This window comes from Eubalaena glacialis, chromosome 6 (assembly GCF_028564815.1).
Source record: "Eubalaena glacialis isolate mEubGla1 chromosome 6, mEubGla1.1.hap2.+ XY, whole genome shotgun sequence".
Classification (NCBI taxonomy): Eukaryota; Metazoa; Chordata; class Mammalia; order Artiodactyla; family Balaenidae; genus Eubalaena; species Eubalaena glacialis.
Genome location: NC_083721.1, coordinates 4382668 through 4403560, shown reverse-complemented (window position 1 = coordinate 4403560; position 20893 = coordinate 4382668). Strand labels below are relative to the sequence as shown.

At 48.6% G+C, this 20893-nt stretch overlaps 1 protein-coding gene across 1 annotated transcript in view; it reads left to right on the top strand.

Moving 5' to 3' along the window:
- FAM3B (FAM3 metabolism regulating signaling molecule B) overlaps nt 1-20893 on the top strand; it is a 35693-nt gene continuing 14800 nt past the window's right edge. The window contains exons 1-3 of the mRNA XM_061192854.1: nt 1-71; nt 6538-6681; nt 20299-20422. Coding sequence (XP_061048837.1) covers nt 53-71; nt 6538-6681; nt 20299-20422 — 287 coding nt within the window. The 5' untranslated portion in view covers nt 1-52. The remainder of the gene's footprint in view (nt 72-6537; nt 6682-20298; nt 20423-20893) is intronic.

The following is a 20893-nucleotide window of genomic DNA, read 5'->3' as shown; positions in this document are numbered from 1 at the left end:
TCGCCCTGAGCTGCGGCCCAGGGTCCGGAGGGTCCGGAGCCGCAGCTGGAAGATGCGCCCCGCGGCTGCCGGTGAGTGCGGGAGGAGGGAAGGGGGACCCGGCATGGGAGACTCGCCCCTCGCCCTACCTGGCACCTGGCACGCTGAGCCAGAGGTGGAGGCGGCACGGGGCGGGAGGGAGGGTCTTCTCTTAGACCTGGGGTCAGGAAGGCGCCAAGCGAATCCAGCAGGGGCAGATCGGCTGGGGTTTCCCGCCGCCCTCCTGCCGGGCGCCACTGCCCCAGCTGCGTGCAGGGCCGGGGTGCGGGCAGATCAGTGACTGTGACGTTTTGCCTGGAAAGTAGGTGTTGGCTGAGCGCAGCTAGAGCAGCGCCCGATGAGTCCCAGGGGGAGAGGGCTCCCTCCCGCCGAGCGCAGGTGCCGGCAGGGGCGCGCCCCGCCCCCCGCCCCCATCTCCGACCTCCTGGGCCAGGAAGGGGGCTGCCGGGCGCCGGTTAGAGGCACTTGTGGACTCCAGCTGGGGCTCCTCGGGCTGCCGTCAGAGGTCATTCGCCGCAGGTCCACCTGACCAGCCAAGGAAATGATGAAAAGTGCGGAGACAGGGGGACAACCCCTTTTAAGTCACCAGCCTGTGGGTGGGTGAGAAGTGGGGACTCATTAGCATGGACTGTCCCATTGTCCCTTATTATAACAGTTCCGGTAGCATCTTTTTACAAGGCTTCTCCCCCCCACACACCATTCTATCAAACTACTTGAGCCTGAGAAGATTTGGGGGAAAAAAACAGGAAGGAGGAAAGAAAACCTCCGACTCTTTCCCGAGCCGTTTCATCTCCCAGTGCTCGCCTTGCTGACAGTGGCCTCCGTGCGCCTCTCCTGCCTGCCTGCCTGCGTATGCAAGGCGCTCTGGGGTCCCGGAACCGACAGGCCTCTGACACACATTCCCTTTCTAATTGGTTTTGCTGTTTCTTCCTATAATCTGAGGAATCTGGATTCCTCCCAGGGCAAGGCAGCGTATTGTGCAAAAATTAAAAGTTCAAAACTGGGAAGTTCTCTTGGCCTCTCTAGAGACCAGCTCCCCACCTCTCAGTGGCAGGTCATTGCCTCCAGGTGTTTGTTTGACCCTGTGGTCTCCTTCCTTCCTAAGTGGCGTTCTGGTTGTGTGGTCACGCTGCAGAAAGTTCTGAGCACCCCCTTTCTGCTCCATCCCCAATGGGTAGGAAAGCCAAATTTTGAGACTTTTTATTTGTGTAAAATATTCAAGTTTTCTACAGAACCACTTATTTGTGAACAGTACTGTCTCTGGTAACTTGTGTGCATCGTAGGATAAATGCAAGGAGATACATATCTCTTTTCTTGGGAGAAAAGATCTCCCTTAGGGCACTGACTTTCATTACAGCTATTTTGGAAGAATTTTTTTCATTATGCCTGTATTATATACTTATCGTCCAATTTTACTGCTCACTTAGTGGAAAATGCTGAATATGATCAGATTGCTTTTCCTCCACCCACAGCTTTTTCGCATGCAGCCCTAGTGATTCATTTATGAGCTATGTGGTCCTTTCACATCAAGGTTTGAGGTCACACCAGGTTTGCATATATCCGGTGTGTGTGGCTGTCAGAGAAATTACTCACAGAAGCTCAGGGCCACATCACTTTTGATTCTGTGAGCTAAAGATTAGGTAACGTTCGTGGAAGCAGCATTTCCCTCGATGCTTCAGTCAAGCCCCAGGTCTGTCCCAGGTAGGGACACAACTCACAAGAAGGACATTCAGACTAAAGGGATGAAGTAAATTAAGCCACCACCACCCTTCACAAGCTGGAGGAAGCTTCCCAGAGCAGTCATCCTAATTCCTCAAAATTAAGGGCGTTGGCATGTGAACTTTGGAAGGTGGGTTACCTTGCAAACCTGCTGAGGTGTTCAGCTGTGACACTTCCCAGCCCTACTGCCAAAAAGCCTCCGTCAGCAGGACAGGGACAGCAGTGGACACTGGGGCCAGCAGAGCCTGGAGCCACAAAGCAGCTGCACCCCAAGTCTGGCTTATCCACCCCTCAGGGACGAGAGGTGCAGGTGTGGCTGCCTCAAGGCGAGGGAATGTGGGTTCCTGTGGGGAGGTGGCCAGTGACAGACCTCAACCTCATCCACTTCATGTGGAAGGAAATCCCTCCAAAGTGTGTCCTTATGGGTTCAGAATGGCCCTCTGCAGCGCCCCTGGATTGGATGGGAGGGGGATCCCGGAACCCCCCCCCCCTTACCTGTAGCCTGCCTTCGTGTACACTGGCTTCAGGACTGCTTTGTCCTCCAGCCTAAGTGAAGTGTCAGGGCCAGCCTGAGACCCCCAAGAATCTGAGGGTGGAGTGAGGGTAGGACACACACACATGCGCCCTAAAAGAGAGCCTCTGGGGAGGGAGTTCCGGCTTCCTACCTGTGCTCGGGATTGGCCTTTGCTCTAATACTCACGGCGCCTGCTGGGTGGAAGTGCTTAGGATGTGTCCGTGGGCTGATGTCGACTTTATTACCTTATGAGAAAAGTCCGGATCCTGGTCACAGAGCCACAGAAGGTTTGCGGACTCTGTGTACTTTCTCTGCCTCCCCTCCAACTCTGAAGCTGCTGGACCCCTCCTTCCAGGGCAGGGCCTCCGCGCCCCCCCCCCCCCAGAGCTGTCTTAGCTGAGTCCCTGAGCCCTCACCTTTCCCAAGACAAATCCTCCCCTGTGCCCGCCCCATCCCGGGTGCAGGGTCCACCGCCAGCCCGTGCCCCATCTTCTCACGATGAACTGGTCCCAGTGCGCACTGCTGGGCCTGCCTCCCTCCCCAAGCTGGTTCTGGCTCCAGTCATGGCTTCCGCAGCCACGGCAGGAAACCTGGCCTGGGGGTCCGCCTCTGCGCCCCTCACCCGGAGCACAGACGCTTTGTAGCCTTCCCAGGAGCCCTGGAAAATGTCCAGGGAGGGGTGCCTGTGGCCCCACAAGCCCGGGGTTCACAGTGCTCCTTGTGAGGACGCGTGGGCTTTTATTCTCTCCTCGTTGTCTTCCCTGTCACTTCCACCCATGTGTCCTTGTTCACCTGGGGACCAAACCGTGCCTCCCTTGCATGCGGGGAGGAAGGTATCTGAGAGGTGACATCATGCTCCCTTTCAGTCATCTCCGAATCAAAAGCAACTCTTCACTCAAAGATCTCACGTGTGACATTCAGAAGATCTGAATAATCTCTGCTTTGCCAATTTTCTTCAAATACGACACTTGGATAAAATAGTCTGGCTGTGATTCAACACACAGGACACTGCACTATTGTCTTTGAACCTGAGACTCTTATCGATGCTGAATCCATGTTTCCAGCAGTCAGATCACACTGTTCACTCAGGGTACATCCAGCGGCATTTTCTGGAACATCCTGTGACCCTCGCACTGTCCTAGGTATGCGGGCACAGACCTGGAGGGGAGAGCCATGGTGGGCAGCGCCGACAAGGCGTGTGAAGGGCTGACCTGAGGGTGCCTGTGCAGGCTTCACCCAGGAGGCCACAGAGCCGCACTGGAGTCCTTGAAGGAGGGGACAGATGGCCAGGGGTCTGGAGGAGAGCGCCCTGGGGGCAGAGGGACAAACTCGTACCCAGGGTACAGCAGGAAAGGGCAGCCACTGCGGCGGGTCAGCACGGCTGGAGCACAGAGCAAACAGGAATTTCCAGGACAGCACGCCGGCTTCACCTGTTGTTCTCACTGTGTTTTCTGTGGCTGGTTTTTCCGGCTCGGAGATGTCCCTCCATCCTAGGAACTGCAGCGGCCGCGCTGTCTCAGGCATTTCCCAGCAGGAAGCCATCTCTGCATTACGTTCTACCATCTTAGGGACTGCATAATTTGGAAAAGAGAAAGAAATAATTGATGTTGAAATATGCACTTGAAAAAAGACCGAATGGTCCAGGTGAGACAGAGGCATCCCATTTCACCAGGATGACTACCTAAGCTAACCAGCCGCCCCCCAAACACCAGCAAATACTGACCCGATATAACCTAACCAGTGGGGGGAACCTCTAGGTGCTAGGCATGAAGAGGGAGCCTAGATCCAGGGCTCAACACGGCCAGACTGACAGACAGAGGTTTGCATTTCATCACTGCCCAGAGAGAGAGAGGATGCCCCGGGCTTGGTGCTGCAGGGCTGCGGCTGCACACTTGGAAAGGGGGCCGGGGAACACCCACTGGTCTCTGCTCAGGGCTCTGGGTGGGGAGACACCAGCCCTCTGACACCAACTGGGTGTCCAGCCATTCAGGTCAGCTCCGACACTCAACACCCACAATAAGCTCCAGAGCCCAGGGGTTAAGGGCAGTGCCCTCCACGAGCTACCCTGTCTTCAGACGCCAGCCACGGGCTTCGGGCGCCGCCCGCACTTCTGACCAGCTGGCTACAAATCTGGGGGTTCCCACAATTCCCGGGGGGGTTCAATAATTTGCTAGAACAACTCACAGAAACACTGAAAGCATCACTCTGCTTAAGATTACAGTTTTATTCTAAAGGACACAAGTCAGGAGGACCAGCCAAATGCAGGGACGTACAGGGTGAAGAGGAGTCCCGTGCCCACAGCCCCGGGAATCAGGGCGCATCGCCCTCCTGGCTCATCAGTGTGTTCCCCACCAGGAAGCCCCCCAAGCTTCTGAGTCCCGAGTTTCATTGGGGGCTTATTCTGTCATTGGTCACAGGACAGCTTGCCTGCCCTCTCCCCTCCTGGAGGTCGGGGGCGGGGCTGAGGTGTGGGCTGGGTCTTTCTGGACTGGCTGGCCCCTCCCCGGAAGCTATCCTAGGCCCCACCCTGAGCCCCCTCATTAGCATAAACTCAGGCGTGGCCGAAAGGGGCCCCTTATGAACAACAGCCCACACTCTTATCAGGAAATTCCAAGGGTTTTAGGAGTTCTGTGCCAGAAACTGGGATACAGATGAGATATATTCTTTATTCTACCCCTTTGATAGATAAGCACCCAACACGGGGAGCACGTAGGTTCTCTAGCAGAGAGAGAGAAGAGCTAAGATGCTGCGGGCCTGGGGAGACCGAGGCCGTAGAGATGAAGCAAAGTCTCTGGAGGTCACCCCAGCAAGACTGGCTGGTGGATCCCACTGAGGGCTGGCAGGGGGACGTATGGAATCAGGAAGAGGCCCAGACATCTGACCCTGTCCTGGGCAAGAGGTGGGGCAGGAACAGATTCGGGGAGCCGGGGAGAATCCAGGGTTTCATCTGGGACGTGCTAAGTGTCAGGCCCTGCGAGACATCCCGGGTGCTGAGAGGGATCAGCAAGGGGACACGCTTGTCGGGAGCTCGGAGGATGGTCTGGGTCTCAGTTCATCGGGGGTCCTGCGGAGAGACCCAGGCTGCACCGTGTGAGGGAAAAGCCAGCAGAGACAACGTGGGAGACACCCCCAGCCCGCCCCGGGAGTGTGGGTGCTGCCCAGGGGGGACATGGGCGGGTCAGGACCGTCCTCGGGGGCCTGGGGCTGGCAGCCTGGAGGCTTTGGAGGCCTAGACCAGCACAGCTGCCCTGAGCCGTGGGTGGAAGGTGAGGCCTGGAGGCTGATCCAGAGGACGGTTGTTTCCAGATGCCTGGCCTGAGAGGGGACAGAAATGAGGCAGCCGAGGAGGGTGTGTGGTCAGGTGGGCGGGCTCTTCCTCTCCCCTCCCCTCCCCTCTTGTTTTACCCTCTTCCTTCCTTCCGTTCATCCACCCATCCGTCCTCTTCTTATTTCTTAGGATTGGACATATCAGTACACAAACGCTGATGGGGCCATCCCTGAGGTCCCTTTACGCAGGGCCTTGGGCCATCCCTGAATCTTGGCAGTTTTGGTAATCCTGCACAGTCCTGATCTGTGAACTATTTAAGGAGTAAAATCTGAAAGACCCGGAGGCAGATTGTCTGTGAAGGGACAGAGCTGTCGCCTAGGCCTCCTGTAACCCAGGAGCGGGGCAGTGCCTTTTCCTGCAGAATTGAGAGGCAGGTTCTGGAGTCGACAAATCCTCTGCAGGGACTTTCTGCCGCCAGGAACCTTGGGTGTCCCCGCAGCATTGTCTCTGAGGATACTGACAGTCTGGGGACCTTTTCCAGTGTCACGGGGCGATTGTGTGCTCACGGGCACCAGGTACCATCCTCAGCACTGCTGACACAGCAGTAAACAAAACAGAGCTGCCCCCGCTGCCCCCCAGAACTTCCGTCTGCTTCCAGGAGCTTCCAGCGGCTCACGAGGGAAGGGCCACTTCTGTCCTTAGGCCCCTGTCAGGGCCGCCTGATGAGTCCTTGACCTGAGCCTTTGAGGAAGCTCTGAGACTCAACACAGCAGCAAATATGGAACCTCGGCCTGGACCGCTTTCACATCCTGTTCTTGGTACCCGTTCTTGTGGCCCCATTGAGTGGCCCCGGGCCCTCACCAGCCCACCGCCTCCCGGGGTGATTCCCCTCAGGGCATCCTGCTGACACTGGTGCAGGGATGCCATCCAGGGAAGGCCGAGGAGGAGAGGGTCCGGAGGGGAGGCACCCAACGTGTCTTGTCTCTTCTGTCCACAGGCACCCTGAAGGCAGTGTTCTTCATCTTCGCCTCCCTGTGTGCCTGGTATTCTGGGTACCTGCTGGCAGAGCTCATTCCAGATTTGCCCCTGTCCAGCGCCGTCTACAGCATCCGGAGCATCGGTGAGAGGCCTGTCCTCAAAGGTGGGTACCACAGTGGGGTCCAAGCAAGGACTCGCAGCCCAGCTGCTGTGGTGAGACTGGGCCCTGACCTCAGCTCTGCCCCTACTGGCCATTTATGTTGATGATGATGGGGAAGGAGAGGGGAGGGGAAGGAGGAGGGGGAGGGGAGGAGGGGGAGGGAGAGGAGGAGGGAGAGGGGGAGGAAGAGGAAAAAGCCTCTCTGGTAGTTCCCATACTATTCCAAGGTAGGTACCCCTCCTCATGCCTCATGAGACCCCAAGGCAAACCATGATGTTAAGAAAACAAACTTTATGGGCAAGATGCGTTAAATAAAAATATGTGTTGGAATTAGGAATGAAGTAAATATAAAATATCCACTAAAAATTACACTGGAAAATGTGTGGGACCCTAAAGTAGTCATCTGCACCCTTTTTCACAATCTCATGGTAAATAAGTGTGCTAGTGTATTTTTAACACAGAAATAAACTATACAAAAGGAATTTGCACAAATATAAAGAACTGGGTAATGATTTTTAAAATTTGTAAAAAAACCATTTAATTACCTTTTGTGTCCAGGAAAAAAAAAAGAGAACTTTCCAGAAATCGACTATGATTGGTGTTTTTATTTTAAATAAGGTTTTCACAGTGAATTTGCTTGTAATCAGATAGATTATTGCATATGGATTGTGGACGAGGCCCAGTACCGTGGGGGAGACCCCATGTGTGGAGGGCATGGGAGCCGCCCTCAAAGGGCTTGCTTTCTCATTGTCTCCATTTTTACACAAAAGGTGAACTTGGTCCTGGTTACAGGCTTGCCTCTAGGAGCTGCCTCTGACCTGGTGTTTTCAGAAGGGCTCGTTTACATGGTTTCTGATTCCCACCAGTGGGGGCCAGGGAGGACCTGTCACCCTCCCCCGAGACTGAAGCACATCAAGTTTTGGGAACCCAAGGGTGGTGGTGAGAGCCGGCCGTGACACTGCATCCTGACACCTGCTGGCTTGGGACCTCCACTCTGGGGGGACACGTGACTGCTTGGGGGCTGGACTCAGAGTTTGGAGGTTGAGTCTTTGATTCATACTCCAGTGCTCACATGAACGAGAGGTTAAAAGGGGACAGCATGGTGCATGGGGCCAGGCTGGCTTTGCGGCCAGGCTTACGCTGCGCTGTCATCAGCAGTGTGGCCGGGGAGATGCTCCCCAGGGACATGTGCCCCTTATCCAGGTGCTGCCCCCCTCCTGTGCCTGCCAGACAGGCAGGAAGAGGGTGCTTTCCCCGCCTTGGGACCAGGCTCCAGGACGAGCTCAGCTTCTGCAGGCTGCAGGGCTCTGGAGCCCCTCCGTTACTCCGTCCCTGCCCATTGTTCTACGTTCTGCAGTCCCCCAGGCCACGTGTGGGGGACACATCCGCTCAGCATCGGAAGCAAAGGATCACGATGAGACGTGAGATCAGTGTTGGGCTCTGAGCAAAATGAGCCTCGGATGCCGAGGCTCTGAGCACTGAACCCCCGTGGCCAAGGCCCCCCCGAGTGAGACGACCCACTCCCATCTCTTGGGCTGGCCCCCCTTTATCCAGGTTTAGCTTTTTCCACTTCCTTATCTTTTCTCTTAAAATGGCCCATTTCTTGACTCAGCTGTGGAGGCCCTTGATCTTGGCTTCCGATTTCCATGAAGTTAACTCTTACCCTGCAAGTCCAGCTCTCCTGGGTTCACACCATCTGTCCATAGGTTGGATGTTGCCTCCCCTCCGTTGCCACGCGATTTTGCACTCACGGGCAAGTCCCACTGGCTCGTGCTCATTTTCTAGACGTGGCCCGACTCTTCCTGGTCAGGATCCTTGGGAGCTGCTGGAATCTGCGTGGGCACCAGCTCTCCCTGCTCTGGCCTCCCTGCCTCTCCCTATTCCTCGTGTTTCATGGGGGGGGGGGGGGATTAGGCCTCACATTCAGTCCCTCGACTTTGTGGAAGGTTCTGTGCTCGCCGCTGGGAAAGGACAGACGCACAGTCTCTCTCCCCCGGCGGGGCTCAGCTTCCCAAGTCTCCCCTCCTCGGACTACCTCTCGCCCTTTTCTCCCCATTGGGCTGCCCCCCGCAGGCCTACAAGCCCTGCACTTGCCCAGCTTCAAGACCCAAGAAAGTGCCCAGAGTCAGTAATGCAGACATCATTGGTCTGATGGATGGGGGAGCTTGCCCGTCTGGAACGAGGTCCTGGAACGACACCCCACCGTGGGCGCCAGAAGTGGGCAGGACCTGGCCGCAGTCTTTGCTCCTAGGGGCAGGGGGGAGTTTGGCAGTTACAGGGGGAATTGGCCTCAGGTTGGCTCATCGGTTACCAGCGAAACCAGCAGAGGGCCAGGCCCCTCACCGCCCCTTTGATAAGAACAATCACTAGCTGAGCCTGGGGCAAGCGTGTAGGAAGGTCAGTCATGTGAGTGGGATGTCGGTGAAGCAGGCCCTGGTCAAGCAGGGGATGAACAGAGAGCAAGAGGACAGCCACCTCGAGTGGCCTGACCACACTCCCCGATTCTCACCTCTGTACCAGGGGTGGAGGCAACCTGCCTGCCACGCCATCACTGCCACGGCCCAAGCCTCCCTCATTTCGTTGATTTCTCCCTTTATCTCCACTTCCCTCTCTGACTTCTCTCCCAGCGCTCGGAGGCGTCTAATGACACCTTTCTGTTTGAACACGTAATTGCAGACCAGGCTGTCCTGTTTTGCCAGCCTGCATTCCGGTGCTCTTACAAACCTGGTTCTTGGTGTCACTCAGCGCCATGCCCAAGGCCCCGTCGTGCTGTGGGTTGCTTCTCCTCGGAAGCTGCTCACAGCTGCATCATGCCGGGGCCCGAGTCCTCGCATTTTCCTCCTCTTTCCCTCTTGGGGGCTGGGAGACGGCTCCGCATTGCCTCTAGCTTATCACCACACAGATGCTGTGCGGGGAACACCCTCACAGGTCTCCTTGTGGACCTGGCTGAAATTTTCTTTGGGATTTACATACGCAGGAGTGGAGCCATAGCATGCGTGTCAGCTTCAGGTGACTCAGTCAAGCCCGACGCCTTTTCAGAATGGGCCTGCCTGCCAGGCTTCTGTCTCCCACCGTCCTCACCCAGCTCGCGTGTCCCAGCTTTCTGAGTTTGCCAGTCGGACAGGCATAAAGTGGCAGCTCACTGCTGTGACAGGCATTTCTGAGGTTTCCAGTGAGTTTTGGAACACCAAGCCGGGTTGTGACTACTACAATCACCCCCCACATCCATGGGGGATTGATTCCAGACCCCCGCGGATACCAAAATGCACGGATGCTCAAGTGCCTTATATAAAGCGGTGCAATATTTGCACATAACCTACCCACATCCTCCCGTATACTTTATTTTTTTCTCTTCTTTTTTTCTTCCAATCTTATTGAGATATAATCGACATACAACGCTGTATAAGTTTAAGGCATACAGCATAATGATTTGACTTACAAACATCAGGAAATGATTATCACAAGTTTAGTGAATATCCATCATCTCATATCGATAGAAAATTAAAGAAATAGAAAAAAAAATTTGTGATGAGAACTCTGAGGATTTACCCTCTTAACAAACCCTCCTACACCTTCAAGTCATCTCTAGATTACATACAATACCTAATACAATGTAAATGCTATATAAATCGTTGCCTGCAGGATGCAAATTCAAATTCTGCTTTTTGGATCTTTCTGGAATTTTTTTGGAATCTTTTCAGTCCCTGGTTGGTTGAATCCAAGATGCGAACCCTTGGAAAGGAGGGAGGGCTGGCCATGTTTCTTTCTGACGGGCAGGAGGACGGACAAGGGACAGCTGAGTGGAAGAACCCAAACTCCCTGGAACCTCCGTGTGGCTTGATCCAGTTCCCTTTGTCTCCTCCGGCCACGCTTCCCCACCCCACCCCAGTTTGGAACCTGCTGCCCTGCCTTAGGCCCCTGTCCTGGAGGTGCACTTAGAGATCATACTCAGGGCTCACAAGGCCTGTTGGTCCTGGTGCCAAAGAAAGAAGGGCAAGTAATGAATGTCTGCAAGTTCAGCTTCACAGCTTATTTCTAGGCGAAACAAACTTTATATTGATATGTGTGTGTGTGTGTATCACTGAATCACTTTGCTGTACACCTGAAATAAACGTTACCTAGAAACCATATATCCGGGACTTCCCTGGTGGCGGCAGTGGTTAAGAATCCGCCTGCCAACGCAGGGGACACGGGTTCGAGCCCTGGTCTGGGAGGATCCCACATGCCATGGAGCAACTAAGCCCGTGCGCCACAACTACTGAGCCTGCGCTCTAGAGCCCGTGCTCTGCAACAAGAGAAGCCACCACAGTGAGAAGCCCACCCACCGAAACGAAGAGCGGCCTCCGCTTGCCGCAGCCAGAGAAAGCCCACGTGCAGCAACAAAGATGCAACACAGCCAAAAATAAATAAATTAAATAAATGTATAAAAAAAGAAGCCATATATCCGTGTATATATATACATATATATATATATATGTATATATATATATAAAACTGAATCACTTTGCTGTACACCTGAAACTCACACATTTTCAATCAACTATCAGCTATACTTCAATAAAAAAGAAACCATTCACTTGCTATTTTTACAATATAGCGATATATTTTAATATTATTTACATTATATTAAATATATAAAGCTCTTATTTGATATGTTTGCAGGCACAGCCCTTAGCTAAATCATAAAAATGCAGATTGTTTTCTAAAGCTTCCCAACATTTTTGCAAAGAAGTGCTCTTTCGCCTTATGGCCCTCTCCTTCCCTGTTACTCAGAGGTTTAATTTCTCACCCAAGTTTAACTTCTCTCTGCTCTCTGAGTTGCGTCGTGTACTTACTGATCAGACCATGTGGCTGGCACAGGAGAGAGTTGGCACACAGGGTTAGTGGCTGGGAAGATGGATAGTTACACCTGTGTAGTCGTTCTTAACTGTTGAGCCTCAAAAGCAGCGTGGGTGATGCTTAGCCGTGGCTCCGGAAGATATGCTGTCTCTTTCACCCCATGGGAATCTTTCTCCCAATCATTGGCAATGTTAGCAGACCCTGTTTGCTTCTGTTTTTTCAGCTGGCTTAAAAATAGAGTAAAATACCCTTTCTGGTTTCCTTCCCTACCTCCCATACGAATCTGCTGTCATTCTGTCTCCAAACTACCATGACCTGTGGGGGTCAGGCGGTACGCGGCGTCCTCGTGACCTTATCTTTTAAGCTCTGCTGGGGCCGGGGCTGTGTTAGACCATCCACCTCTGTGGGTCACAGCACACCTGTCTGCACGCCCAGCACTCGGTGAGGACCGAGGTCGAAAGGATCATGTAGCCAGGGCACTCCGACAGCATCGTGATGACGGCATAGGGCCTGGAAATAATGTCCTTCTCCAAGAGCAGGGAGCTGGTTCAGTGAATCTTGAAGGAGTCCTGCCAAGAACAGCAGGGGCCAGTGAGCAAGTCTGTGTGCTTGTCAGGGAAGGCTCGCCTACATTAAGGGAAATGCAGGTGGCAGGCAGAATGAGTGTGGATCCCACTTTAAGAGGGTTCTCTCTAGATTGAGTACAAAGCTTCCTCCACTTATGATGGGGTTGCATCCCAATAAACCTATAATGAGTTGAAAATATCATAAGTTCAAAATGCATTTAATACACCTAACATACTGAACATCCTTGCTTAGCCTAGCCTACCTTAACCATGCTCAGAACACATACATTAACCTACAGTTGGGCAACCTCGTCTATCACAAAGCCTATTTTCTAATTGTGTTGACTATATCCTGTAATTTACTGAATACTGTACTGAAGATGAAAAACAGAAGGGCTGTCTGCGTCCAGCATGGTTGTCAGGGTATCGGTTGTTCACCCTCCTGGTCCTGTAGCCGACGGGGAGCTGCAGCTGCCACTGCCCAGCATCACAAAGACGTTGGAACACACATCACTAGCTTGGGAAAGGATAAAAATTCACAATTCGAAGCACGGTTTTTGCTGAAAGCATGTCCCTTTTGCACCATCATAAAGTAGAACCATCGTAAATCAAGGACCATCTGTATACATACTCAAGACATCTACAAACTCAGGAAACAGGGCACACCTAACTTTTAAACAGTATGTTAGTTACATTTTCAAGTACCATGCTCAGTGTGTTTTTAGGTAAATTACTTCTAAATTCAAAGTAATAAGCATTACCATTAAATTTTTAAAAAACTGAAATAAATACACTTCAGTGTTCAAAACCGGGAAAGATTGAGCAGATACCGTATTTATGGCACTTTTTCATATTAATGGTCAAACCCCTTGCTTTAAATTTAGGTAACTGGAGATTAAGAAAAAACATATTGAGTATATTATATGAAAATGTAAGTGAGGTAACATACTATTTGTATATGTTTAATCCATGTTTTCCAACATTGCAGATGCCCTCTGCGGGCATAGAAAAGTCTGGAAGGAAATATACCAAAAGGTAAAACAGTGAAGATTCTGTAGAGTGAATATACGTAGGATTTTTTTCCTTCCTTTTGCCTGTCTATTACTTTCAATTTTTTTCTTCAGAAACTAGATAAGAAAAGATAAAATCCCAAGGTCCTTTGATATTTAAAAAATTAGAATCCACAGGAGGAAAAATTGGTAAAAGTAGACCAGAGCTGCAGTAGCACGTGTGCAGAAAGCCCTGACTCAACGTCCCTCTTCCCTTTTGCAGGAGGGAGCAGGGTTCAGTGTCTCTGAGTTTTCTGCCAAAGTAGGTGCAGATTTCTGCCCCACGAGGGGCCAGATGTCCATTCATTCGTTACTGAGCTAAGCTTGGGTCTGCTCACCCGCTTGCAGTAAAGCCAGTCTACTGACACCTGGTTGTGGTGAAGGAAAGTGCAGCGTTTATTGCAGATGCCAAGCGAGGAGTCCGGGCAGCTAGTGCTCAAAAGACCAGAACTTCCTGATGGGTTTCAGGGAAACATTTTTAAAGGCAAGGTGAGGGAGAGAGTCTTGGAGTACATGATCAGCTTGGGCAGAGTTCTCTGATTGGTTGATGGTGAGGTAAGAGGCAGGGTCACATTTTACCAATCCTCAGGCAGCAGTGGTTCTGGAGGCTATGTGCTCATGGTCATCGAGTAGTTAACTTCTTCCACTTGGTGGTGGTTTTAGCACCTGAAAAACAACTCAGGAATATTTTTCAGATACTGTTATCCATGTCCTTCAGGGAGGAACTAAAGATTCTGTGATTGCCATATGGCTGATTTACTATTTAAATTGTTAGCAGTTCTACTGACCCAACTGCTATTTTGGTCACTATATGTTCACATCCTTTCAATCATTAATTCTTTTTTTTTCTTTTTTTAATTTTTATTTATTTTTTTAATGAAGTATCGTTTATTTACAATGTTGTGTTTGTTTCTACTGTACAGCACAGTGATTCAGTTATATATATATTCTTTTTCAGATTCTTTTCCATTATAGCTTATTATAAGATATTGAATGTAGTTCCCCATGCTATACAGTAAATCCTTCTTGTTTATTTTATATATAGTAGAATGTATATGTTAATCCCAAACTGTAATTTACCCAAACACACCCCGCCCCCCCACCATAGGGTAGCTTTATTTTTTTTCTCTTTTTTTAAACATCTTTTTTGGAGTATAATTGCTTTACAATGGTGTGTTAGTTTCTGCTTTATAACAAAGTGATTCAGCTATACGTATACATATATCCCTATATCTCCTCCCTCTTGCATCTCCCTCCCTCCCACCCTCCCTATCCCACCCCTCTAGGTGGTCACAAAGCACTGAGTTGATCTCCCTGTGCTATGTGGCTGCTTCCCACTAGCTATCTATTTTACGTTTGTTAGTGTATATATGTCCATGCCACTCTCTCACTTCGTCCCAGCTTACCCTTCCCCCTCCCCGTGTCCTCAAGTCCATTCTCTACATCTGCATCTTTATTCCTGTCCTGCCCCTAGGTTCTTCAGAACCATTTATTTTTTCAGATTCCATATATATGTGTTAGCATATGGTATTTGTTTTTCTCTTTCTGACTTACTTCACTCTGTATGACAGACTCTAAGTCCATCCACCTCACTAAAAATAACTCAGTTTTGTTTCTTTTTATGGCTGAATAATATTCCATTGTATATATGTGCCACATCTTCTTTATCCATTCATCTGTCGATGGACACTTAGGTTGCTTCCATGTCCTGGCTATTGTAAACAGAGCTGCAATGAATATTTTGGTACATGACTCTTTCTGAATTATGGTTTTCTCAGGGTATGTGCCCAGTAGTGGGATTGCTGGGTCGTATGGTAGTTCTATTTTTAGTTTTTTAAGGAACCTCCATACTGTTCTCCATAATGGCTGTATCAACTTACATTCCCACCAACAGTGCAAGAGGGTTCCCTTTTCTCCACACCCTCGCTAGCATTTATTGTTTGTAGATTTTTTGATGATGGCCATTCTGACAGGTGTGAGGTGATACCACATTGTAGTACTGATTTGCATTTCTCTAATGATTAGTGATGTTGAGCATCCTTTCATGTGTTTGTTGGCAATCTGTATATCTTCTTTGGAGAAATGTCTATTTCGGTCTTCTGCCCATTTTTGGATTGGGTTGTTTGTTTTCTTGATATTGAGCTGCATGAGCTGCTTGTATATTTTGGAGATTAATCCTATGTCAGTTGCTTCATTTGCAAATATTTTCTCCCATTCTGAGGGTTGTCTTTTCATCTTGTTTATGGTTTCCTTTGCTGTGCAAAAGCTTTTACGTTTCATTAGGTCCCATTTGTTTATTTTTGTTTTTATTTCCATTTCTCTAGGAGGTGGGTCGAAAAGGATCTTGCTGTGACATATGTCATAGAGTGTTCTGCCTATGTTTTCCTCTGAGAGTTTTATAGTGTCTGGCCTTACATTTAGGTCTTTAATGCATTTTGAGTTTATTTTTGTGTATGGTGTTAGGGAGTGTTCTAATTTCATTCTTTTACATGTAGCTGTCCAGTTTTCCCAGCACCACTTACTGAAGAGGCAGTCTTTTCTGCATTATATATTCTTGCCTCCTTTACCAAAAATAACGTGACCATATGTGCATGGGTTTACCTCTGGGCTTTCTATCCTGTTCCATTGATCTATATTTCTATTTCTGTACCAGTACCATACTGTCTTGATTACTGTCGCTTTGTAGTATAGTCTGAAGTCAGGGAGTCTGATTCCTCCAGCTCCGTTTCTTTCCCTCAAGACTGCTTTGGTTATTTGGGGTCTTTTGTGTCTCCATACAAATTTGAAGATTTTTTGTTCTAGTTCTGTAAAAAATGCCACTCGTAATTTGATAGGGATTGCATTGAATCTGTAGATTGTTTTGGGTAGTATAGCCATTTTCACAATGTTGATTCTTCCAATCCAAGGACGTGGTATATCTTTCCACCTGTTTGTATCATCTTTAATTTCTTTCATCAGTGTCTTACAGTTTTCTGCATACAAGTCTTTTGTCTCTTTAGGTAGGTTTATTCCTAGGTATTTTATTCTTTTTGTTGCAATGGTAAATGGGAGTGTTTCCTTAATTTCTCTTTCAGATTTTTCATCATTAGTGTATAGGAATGCGAGAAATTTCTGTGCATTAATTTTGTATCATGCTGCTTTACCAAATTCATTGATTAGCTCTAGCAGTTTTCTGGTAGCATCTTTAGGATTCTCTATGTATAGTATCATGTCATCTGCAAACAGTGACAGCTTTACTTCTTCTTTTCCGATTTGGATTCCTTTTACTTCTTTTTCTTCTCTGATTGCTGTGACTAAAACTTCCAAAACTATGTTGAATAATAGTGGTGAGAGTGGACAACCTTGTCTTGTTCCTGATCTTAGAGGAAATGGTTTCAGTTTTTCACCATTGAGAACGATGTTGGCTGTGGGTTTGTCATATATGGCCTTTATTATGTTGAGGTAAGTTCCTGCTATGCCTACTTTCTGGAGCGTTTTTGTCATAAATGGGTGCTGAATTTTTTCAAAAGCTTTTTCTGCATCTATTGAGATTATCATATGGTTTTTATCCTTCAGTCTGTTAATATGGTTTATCACATTGATTGATTTGTGTATATTGAAGAATCCTTGCATTCCTGGGAAAAACCCCACTTGATCATGGTGTATGATCCTTTTAATGTGCTGTTGGATTCTGTTTGCTAGAATTTTGTTGAGGATTTTTGCATCTATGTTCATCAGTGATATTGGCCTGTAGTTTTCTTTCTTGGTGACATCTTTGTGTGGTTTTGGTATCAGGGTGATTATGGCCTCGTAGAATGAGTTTTGGAGTGTTCCTGCCTCTGCTATATTTTGGAAGAGTTTGAGAAGGATGGGTGTTAGCTCTTCTCTAAATGTTTGATAGAATTCGCCTGTGAAGCCATCTGGTCCTGGGCTTTTGTTTGTTGGAAGATTTTTAATCACAGTCTGAATTTCAGTGCATGTGATTGGTCTGTTTATATTTTCTATTGCTTCCTGGTTCAGCCTCAGAAGGTTGTGCTTTTCTAAGGATTTGTCCATTTCTTCCAGGTTGTCCATTTTATTGGCATATAGTTGCTTGTAGTAATCGCTCATGTTCCTTTGTATTTGTGCAGTGTCACTTGCTACTGCTCCTTTTTCATTTCTAATTCTATTTATTTGAGTCGTCTCCCTTTTTTTCTTGATGAGTCTGGCTAATGGTTTATCAATTTTGTTTATCTTCTCAAAGAACCAGCTTTTAGTTTTATTGATCTTTGCTATTGTTTTCTTCATTTATTTTTCATTTATTTCTGATCTGATCTTTATGATTTCTTTCCTTCTGCTAACTTTGGGGTTTTTTTGTTCTTCTTTCTCTAATTGCTTTGGGTGTAAGGTTAGGTTTTTTAGTTGAGATGTTTCTTGAGGTAGGATTGTATTGCTCTAAACTTCCCTCTTAGAACTGCTTCTGCTGCATCCCATAGGTTTTGGGTTGTCGTGTTTTCATTGTCATTTGTTTCTAGGTATTTTTTGCTTTCCTCTTTGATTTCTTCAGTGATCTCTTGGTTATTTAGTAGTATATTGTTTAGTCTCCATGTGTTTGTATTTTTTACAGATTTTTTTTCCTGTAATTGATATCCAGTCTCATAGCATTGTTGTTGGAGAAGATACTTGATACAATTTCAGTTTTCTTAAATTTACCAAGGCTTGATTTGTGACCCAAGATATGCTCTATCCTGGAGAATGTTCCATGAGCACTTGAGAAGAAAGTGTTTTCTGTTGTTTTTGGATGGAATGTCCTATAAATATCAATTAAGTCCATCTTGTTTTTATGTATCATTTAAAGCTTGTGTTTCCTTATTTATTTTCATTTTCGATGATCTGTCCATTGGTGAAAGTGCGGTGTTAAATTCCCTTACTATGTTTGTGTTACTGTCGATTTCCCCTTTTATGGCTGTTAGCATTTGCCTTATGTATTGAGGTGCTCCTTTGTTGGGTGCATAAATATTTACAATTGTTATATCTTCTTCTTGGACTGATCCCTCGACCATTATGTAGTGTCCTTCTTTGTCTCTTGTAATAGTCTTTATTTTAAAGTCTATTTTGTCTGATATGAGAATTGCTACTCCAGCTTTCTTTTGATTTCCATTTGCATGGAATATCTTTTTCCATCCCCTCACTTTCAGCCTGTATGTGTCCCTAGGTCTGAAATGGGTCTCTTATAGACAGCATATATATGGGTCTTGTTTTTGTACCCATTCAGCCAGTCTGTGTCTTTTGGTTGGAGCATTTAATCCATTTACATTTAAGGTAGTTATCGATATGTATGTTCCTATTACCATTTTCTTAATTGTTTTGGGTTTGTTATTGTAGGTCTTTTCCTTCTCTTGTGTTTCCTACCTAGAGAAGTTCCTTTAGCATTTGTTGTAAAGCTGGTTTGGTGGTGCTGAATTCTCTTAGCTTTTGCTTGTCTGTAAAGGTTTTAATGTCTCCGTTGAATCTGAATGAGATCCTTGCTGGGTAGAGTAATCTTGGTTGTAGGTTCTGCCTTTTCATCACTTTAAATATGTCCTGTGACTCCCTTCTGGCTTGCAGAGTTTCTGCTGAAAGATCAGCTGTTAACCTTATGGGGATTCCCTTGTATGTTATTTGTTGTTTTTCCCTTGTTGCTTTTAATATTTTTTCTTTGTATTTAATTTTTGATAGTTTGATTAATATGTGTCTTGGCGTGTTTCTCCTTGGATTTATCCTGTATGGGACTCTGTGCTTCCTGGACTTGTCAATTATTAATTCTTGAGCCAGGCTTTTGTGACTCAGGAGAGCCCTGGGAGACTACAGCTTTTCTACAAATAAGAGGCGGGCAGAGGACTCTGTGGTGGCGGTGGGAGATCTCTCTCAGGAAGGCCCCATAGGGTCCTGCTCGGTTACACTTTTGTTCAACAACATTGATGGAGCAGCTGCTTGTGCTGCACACAGACTTGATGCTGGGGTTACAAAGTGAAAATAAATAGACAACATCCCTGTCCTTACGGAGAAGCTTTTAAAAGGGAAATTGCAGGATATTAGGCAGTGATGAGGGCTAAGAAAAAGAAAATAAATCAGGGCAAGCTGGGCAGCGCAGGGTGGGTTGGGGCTTTGGTTAGTGATGGGGATGAGGTAGGTAAAGGGGAGGAAGATGTGATGGGCTGAGTAAGCACGATGTTGGGGTGCAGAGGCCCCAAGAACTCTGTGTCCTCCTGGACACCAGGACTGGGTGTGCACCCGCATCCGTGTGTTCACCAAGCAGTTCAGCCCCGGTCCAGCTCAATCCCCAGAGCACTTGGCCATCACAGCGCTACCTGTGTCCTGATTCCCCCCAACAGGGCCTTCCAGCCACTCTGCTGGCTGTGTTTCTAGCCAGATGTGCTAAAACAGAGGAGCGCAGCGATCCATAAAACAGCACGTCCCCAGTCAAACTGGGGGAATGAGAGCACTTTCTGATTTTTTTTTTCTGGAGACTCGGGATTTAAACTGAACCCAGCGCAGGACAGTGGGTTCTGTGGGTGACGGTGGACAGCCACACCTGTGAAAGGGGGGAGACATGAGTGGTAGTGATTGGCAACGAGGCACCCAGCAGTGGGAGATACAGAGGGTACCCAGCGCCAGCTGACCCCAGTCCTCCCCAAGTGCTGACCCCTGTCACTGGGCATGACATCTCCAGGGCCTGCCAGCACTGACATAGCAGCCCAGGCAGAAAAGCTCAGCATCTCAAGCTCGAGGGAAAGGAGAGGGGTCAGCCGTGGCTAGAGTGGTGGTCAGGGGTGTGTGTGTGTTTCAGGAGTATAAATGCAGAAGCTGGATAGATGCTCCATAGGCTACTTCTTGGTTCACCAGCACTCTTAGACCCAACTAGTCTTCCTTTAATTGGAATACAAAAGGCTATGCCTTGCAATCCAAGAATGGCAGTCATGACGATCAAGAGTGATTCCCAACCCTTCTGAAATTGTTCCGCCTACTCAACATCCCCTCCCTTTGGCATATTTGCTATTTGAAGACAAAAGCAGGTTAAATTAACTTTGTGTCTTCCTGGTTTTCCCCCACTGCTACTGGGACTTGCTGGTGTGAAGTCTTGGGACAGAACAGCTGCCGTTCACAGTCAAGCAGTGGGTTCACCTGATCAATACTGCATGACGCTGTTATATTGCTGTTCGTTACAGCCCCAGCCCCGAAAAGGCAAAAATGTGACCACTGGACCCCGTGTCCCCCAAACACCTACGCCTACCGGTTGCTCAGTGGCGGTGGCAGGGACAAGTACGCCAAGATCTGCTTTGAAGATGAGGTGTAAGTACTACAGCGGGAAAAGAAAACCTAGCTCTCCCACTTGGTTCTTTCCCTTCTCTGAGGCTGACCAAGCAGCAAGTCTGCCCCAGGAGAGAAAGGCATCTTCTTGATGTCAGGCAGAGGCTGGCGGGCATCCGAGGGGAACTGAGAATGCCCGCCATGCCGAGGGTGGGGAGGTGGGACCCGTAGATTGGTTTTATGTGTCCCCTGTTGAACTTTCATTTGACAGCAGTTAGCAAAAACCTGAGTACATATTTTGTACTCTAGCTCTTCAAAGTCAGGGAAACATCAAAACCCAGCGGACACGGCTGTCCTTGCATTTGGGTTTTGATCCTCACCCTCACGGGTTAAAGCTGGTGTCGTCTCTCCCTGCAACCCCTACCCACTACGTAGCTCGGTTCAGGTTCTGTGCGACTGCCTTATCCTTGACAGCCCAATAAACCCTGGCACTTGGAAGTGTCCTAGCCCAGT